At 38.3% G+C, this 6141-nt stretch overlaps 1 protein-coding gene across 1 annotated transcript in view; it reads left to right on the top strand.

Moving 5' to 3' along the window:
* The first annotated feature begins 120 nt into the window (after nucleotides 1–120).
* Nucleotides 121–6141, top strand: part of IQCH (IQ motif containing H) — a 72609-nt gene continuing 66588 nt past the window's right edge. Inside the window, exons 1-4 of the mRNA XM_074837144.1 lie at nucleotides 121–169; nucleotides 850–969; nucleotides 1316–1413; nucleotides 1756–1870. Coding sequence (XP_074693245.1) covers nucleotides 125–169; nucleotides 850–969; nucleotides 1316–1413; nucleotides 1756–1870 — 378 coding nt within the window. The 5' untranslated portion in view covers nucleotides 121–124. The remainder of the gene's footprint in view (nucleotides 170–849; nucleotides 970–1315; nucleotides 1414–1755; nucleotides 1871–6141) is intronic.

Raw genomic sequence — 6141 nt, 5'->3', positions numbered from 1 at the left:
GAGCCGGAGAGCGGGCTCGGCCCCCGTGTGATGTGCTCTTCTCCGCCCCCCCCCCCCCGCGGCGAGGCGGATGGTGCGGTCCGGCTGGCGCGTCCCGTTGCCAGGGGCGAGGGTGGCGGCCGCCATGGCCGGCTTCGTGGGGCAGGAGGCGGGAGCCGTCCTGGGCCAGGTGGGTCCGGGCCGCGCCCGAGTCGGCCCCGTCCTTCCCCGGTAGCCGTGGCGCCGAGCCGCCGCGGGACCCCTCCCTCCTCCCGCGGAGAGGCCGCTTGACACCTCGGTTGAGCGCGGGCGGGGCGGCCTGCGCCTGAGGGGACGGGAGGGCTCAGCCCCCGCCTGAGGGAGCGGCCGCCCAGGTGGATTCTGGAGAAGGGCTGGGGCTTTGTGGATGTTACGGTTCTTAGCGTGACGAGACCTGGAACTTTTTTGGTTAACGCAGTGAAAATATACATTTTTGACATAGACTGACATGATCTCCTCACAGGCTGCCTCTACCTTTCAGTCCCTTGTTAACACATTTGAGATTTCTGTCGAGTTGTGCCATCTGTGCCAAGAGAGATGTTTGAAATGTGTCAGGAAAGATCATTCCTTGGCAAAGGACCTCGGTCCTGAAGTTTATGGCCATTACTTTGTGAGATTTGATTTAAATTTTTTTTTTCCCAGGTTTTCTCAATCAATGACTTTAAAGTCATTGGCTTTGTATTCTCTTCTTTATAAAAGTACAGAAGTATGGGAAGTCACATGTATTTTTTCTTCCTGTATTTAGGAAGCATTTAATTTGGATTAAATCCTGCTACCTAATCCCATGGGTTTTGGTTATGGGTATGATTTTTGTCATAACTTGCTTTTTAGGTTCAAGAAGACCTTCAGAAGCTTGATGTTAAAGTCAATACCAACTTGAAAAGAAATGTGGAAGCCGTGGATATTATTGACCTTGAAACAGCACCTGAAAGAACTGAACTTGGGCTGAAAGTAAGTAAAATAGAACAGATCCAGAGGACGTTTCAGTTTTTGAGATCTCTGTCAGTAATTCACTTAGAGTGCATGGGGCCATGTGTTTGTCATCCTGCAAGATCCCATTTGGCTTAGCAAATGATGGGATTCATCAGATGTTACAGCTCAGAATGATGGCTTCCTTTTTTGGGTCATCAGAATTAACTGATCTTGTGCCCATTAGCCAAAATCAGATGTAGAACAACAGAAACACAAAGCCTATCAACTTTTCAGTCAAGTGAAGATCTGGATTGCTGAATGAACTAAGTTAAATAAATTTAATATCCTTTGTAATAGTCTAAATGTTATTTTTTTCCTCTAACAGAAACATGCTGAAAATTATTTAAATGCTATAAACAGACAAGTGCTAACTATTTCTTCTGCTGATAATAAAGAAGTACATTCAAAAGAGCCCCTTAGATGGTAAGTGAAACAGCTGTTTTATTACAGAGACAAATGGAAGCAGCAAGACAGGGAAACTGTGGTATCAGTCTTGTAAAGCAAATGGGAGTATTGGCCTGGATGAGACTATTTTGGTCATTTGCTATTTTGGTTTTACTTTAGGTTAAAAAACAATACAAAAGTCAATGCAGTTCTAAGTAGCTACAGCAACCTCCTCCTAACTCCTGTGGGTTTTTTTGGGTAAATGCAAATTTAAATAAAAATACAGTCTTTCAGATTCAACCAGATGGAAGCAGTGTAGGTTTAATAGGTAAAATCAAAGTAATTTTAAAAAACCTCACTGTTTGCTTCTTTCCAAATCAGGGGCCTTCATTTTGGTGCTTCTCCGAAACAGCTTATCTTACCACGAGTACCTGTTGAGCCCGTGACTGTCCAGGCATACAGCAAATCAGCACTACGCCTTTCTCAAGGTTCACAGGTCTGAAATAACATATTACTTATTCTGCCAGAGACCATGTTAAATGGGTAGACTGGTGTCTTGCAGGTTACCAGTTGATCCTATAATGTTATGTTCTGACTCCACATGGATTCAGTTTTAAAAAAAGTATTAAAAAATTCTCAGTAGAACGAGCAGGCTGAGGAGCCTTCTCCCAGTCCAGATAAAATCTAAGTTAGGACACTTCAGTATCGTCATGGGTGCATCCACAAATCTTTCATTCTTGATTTTTTTCCCTCCACAAGTATATTTTGTTAAAGAGTTCTCAAACCAGGTGTTTGTTGAGCTTTAAGGTCCCAGTCCTGCAAATACCATATGCTTAACTGTGATTTTTCAAGTAACGTGTTTAAAATAAATGGAACCATGTATTGGAATAGCGTGAGCACAGATATAAATATTTGTGTTGTTTGAAACTAGAAGTGGTTTTCTTTTTTGGTTTTACATAAAAGATATGTGGGAAAGACTTCTGTTCACATACAGGGTAGTCACCTCTGATGAATACAGGTTTTCTTCTTGAAATCTGACTTTTAGTTTTTCATAAATGAAATCCTTGTAAGATCATTTAAAGCCTTCTTAAAATGCTTGTATCTGAAGTATTTTTGGTTTTTTATTCTGAGCTGTGAATTTTGACTGGTGCGTTTGAGGTGGTTTCTTCAAACATATTTTAAAAACAAATGAGCGTAATTAATTGAATTGAAAAATACCCATTGTCACAATTTTGGGTTATTACTGTATAAATCCAAGGGAGCTTTGAGTGAGAGAGAACTGTAAGAGGCTCTCTGTAGTTCTAAGACTGTTACCAGAAACTAGGGATTGAATCTACTTGCAACGGTATCATCAGAATGAGCAGCTTAACACTTACATTGTTGATTAGTTTTGTACGGGAAGTCCCAATATAAAGTCGTATTAAAGCTTACTCTGGATAAGGTGCAAGGAGATCTCTGATTTTTTTTTTCCAGACCATATTCCAACCCTGTCCTATATGAACACACTTATATTGTGGAAAAAAAAGAAAAATCAGAATTCAACTGCTCTGTATTATCTATGGTCTTTCAACTCTTCATGTGCACCAATGAGCTTGATTTACAGTGGAGGACATGCTCTGTCCTGCTTGACTTTGTCTTTTCATTTCTGATATCTATAGCATCTGCTTAGAAATGCATATCAAGTGACAACTTAGCCCTTATTTCCCGTTCTAAAGAAAATGGCAAACAGTGCTGTTTTGCCAGCTGTTCTACATGCCCAGCATGCCAACAGAAAAAGCTTTTATTATTAAATAGTTGTGAAATCCAGCTGGGAAATTATCACCTACAATTCCTTACTTCCTGTCTTTTCCTTACTTGTAGCTATAAACAGTTTTGGGTTTTTTAAGCATACTTTGGTGTTTTTCAAAATTCCTTTCCACTCAAAGGAAATATTAGTGAACTGAATAGTTTTCTGTTTGCAGACACTATCTCTGGGTCTGTAGGTGTGAAGAAATCAACTCATAGTGGTTCTGAGAGAAATTAATAATTGACGCAGTAATATTTTTGTGCTTTGCAGTCCGTAGTATGCCGTGCAAGAGTAGAAATGCGGCATAAGTTGTGTTTGTAGTAGTTAGGATGAAACAAGGTTGGAGTCAAATAAGCACAGATGCTATTTTCACATACGCATCGCTAGAATACTTGTCATATGGGAAATAGCTTGCCCACAGGTGTCAGAACAGGCTTAAAATTATTGTTTACTCACACATACAGTATTTCTGAGTCATAGCAGCAGCCAGATAAGACTCTGTAAATCTAGCTCACAGGGGGAATTGTGAAGCGCTGTCCCCTTTTGTTTTGTTTTTTTTTTCCCCCACTATGTGTTATAATTGGAGTTCTGCTTCTAATAAAGCTTGAGAACCATGAAGAGGTGTCTTCCTCGTGCAGTAATTGTAAAGCCTCTGTATAGCAATGGCTGAAAAGTCATTGTTATCCTTAACTGGTAAGTGTATAAGTTCAAATTTATTTTTTTTAAAAACATGCTTAATTGAAAACACCAGAACTGATGCTTGTGCAGCTTTGGTTTGTTTTGGTTTTTTTTATTGTTTTTTCTAAAAGTTGATCCTTTCTGTGACATTCTGAATCCACAGAAGTTGTTAATATTCTCTCATCTTTAATAGAGTTAAAGATCTAAATGAAAAGATGTTTCGGGGGGGCTCTAGAATACGTGAATAACATAAATAGCTAGACATGAAAATTGGTTTAGTTACCAATAATACAGATTGTTTCGAAGATTAATGTAAAGTAGTCCAGGCATAAAGGAATTGGACTCTATTAGAAACCATGCACCACATGCATCTGCAAAACAGAATTACACAGCAAATCAGATTTGTTGGCTTACTACATGATAAAAATGCTTTCTACGCTGAAATTACTTTTGTGTTGAAGTAGGACAAGATTTACACCATTTAACTGTTCTGAACACATCAACCTGTTCTGTGTACTCCAGTATACTCCATGTTAATAATTGAGCACAATAATTCTCATTCTCATTGAACATTGTGTTAGTAACAATGCACTGTTCATCCTGCTATTCTCGTCTTTTTCTATCTTGAACCACCATGATGCAGAAGAAGGTTAAATTTAAGACTTTGAATAATACAGATGGATGGATAATAAAGATGGAAGAGACCCATGATACCATCTGCTCCAGCTCCCGCAAATGTAGAATTGTCACTTGCCATACATCTAAGCTGACAAAGTAACTTTTATCAGGTTTTTTTTTTTTATTAAGCATTTCAATTCTTGTTATCCTGTGTGGAATCTGCCACTCCAGCATTGATCATGTCACTGTCAGTCTGAGTGGGGAGTCTCCATTGTGAATCATCTCCTATTTTAATTGAGAAGGCACTCAATTTTCCCCCAATTCTTGTTTAATAGCACAAGCAGTTTCCTTTCTGTACAGCGGTGTGTTATAGTAATAAAATAAATACCACAAAATCACTGATGAGGTGAAAATTGAACTTTCTGTCTCTGTGCAGCCATGTGGGTAAAAGAGTAATTGGCTTAGATAATAACTTTTGTTCTTACAAACCCAAATCTAAATGAGCATCTCATTGATACATCTGCTTGTAATTACTACCAAAAGAAGAGAATATATTGTGCAGATAAATAAATTAAACTGTTTTTAGTGCTTTCGCAAAGTAATACAGTTGTTTAATAGTTCAAATATACATCTAATGATTCTTAAACTTTTTATGGCATATTTTGTTTGTCAGAAAATAGAACTCTTATAAATTTATTTTTACATTTACACAAAAGAAGTATCAGCAGAGAGTTCTTGTGTATAAATATGTTTAGTTGGATCTTACTATGTAACGGAGCTTTTTGCATTCCTGTATCCATGAGATGGGAATTAAGCATATACACTGCCAAGTCCCCAGCTTCTCTGAATTACCTTAGCTCTGTTGACTTCTCTGGTTTCTGCCATTTGAGGATTCTTCCTTTTTTGGCATTGGTCGGTAAATAAACCCTGTTGGGTGCAGAGTCTAGTTAGTAATAATAAAAATATTGGGAGATATTACTACACTTGGTACAGATCTGGGTGTAAGCTAAAGCACATGCATTAAGATGAACCAAAATGGTTTCAACTTGAGAAACTTTCACTCTAGTAAAAATATATAGCATCACTTCTGGCTTTTATAGAAAAAGTAAGTCCTTTAGATACTTCTTATAGCAAGAAGAAGCTTTAAAAGTCTTTTTCTGTCCATCAGATTTAAATCATAATTTTTGTTAGCAAAATAGTTGAATCCCTTCTGTGCAGAGAACACAGTACGTTAAGAAACTACTGGTTTAATTCTTATTACTATAAGGATTTTTAATTTCCTCATTTACTTATAAGCAAGTGCTCTATCTGCATTGAGTCAATGGGCTATAACCGATCCAAAGAAGCTGTTCTGGTCCGTCAGGTCAATGATTCCTGAATTAAAGTCTCTGGCAAACATGGTATGGGATTCTTGTGATCATCTGTGGGAAGAATTCACGTATAACACCCTCCCAATAGATGGGACGTGTACAAAAAACATTTGTTGTAACGCGGGTAAATGGAATTCACAAATGACCTATGTTAATCAAGTGAGTCAAACCTGATGGTCTTTTCCACTCAAAATTTAACCCAAAGGTGTGCAAATTTGGAAATTTCAGAGCTTGTAATGAAATTAACTGAACAAATTTTGGCAAAAGCATATATGTGAATAGTAGTTGTACGCCTTGCTAAGTTTCCATCTAATC

The sequence above is a fragment of the Strix aluco genome, chromosome 12 (genome assembly GCF_031877795.1).
Source record: "Strix aluco isolate bStrAlu1 chromosome 12, bStrAlu1.hap1, whole genome shotgun sequence".
NCBI lineage: Eukaryota > Metazoa > Chordata > Aves > Strigiformes > Strigidae > Strix > Strix aluco.
The sequence above is the reverse complement of the archived record's forward strand: the minus strand, read 5'-3'. Positions and strand labels throughout refer to the sequence as shown.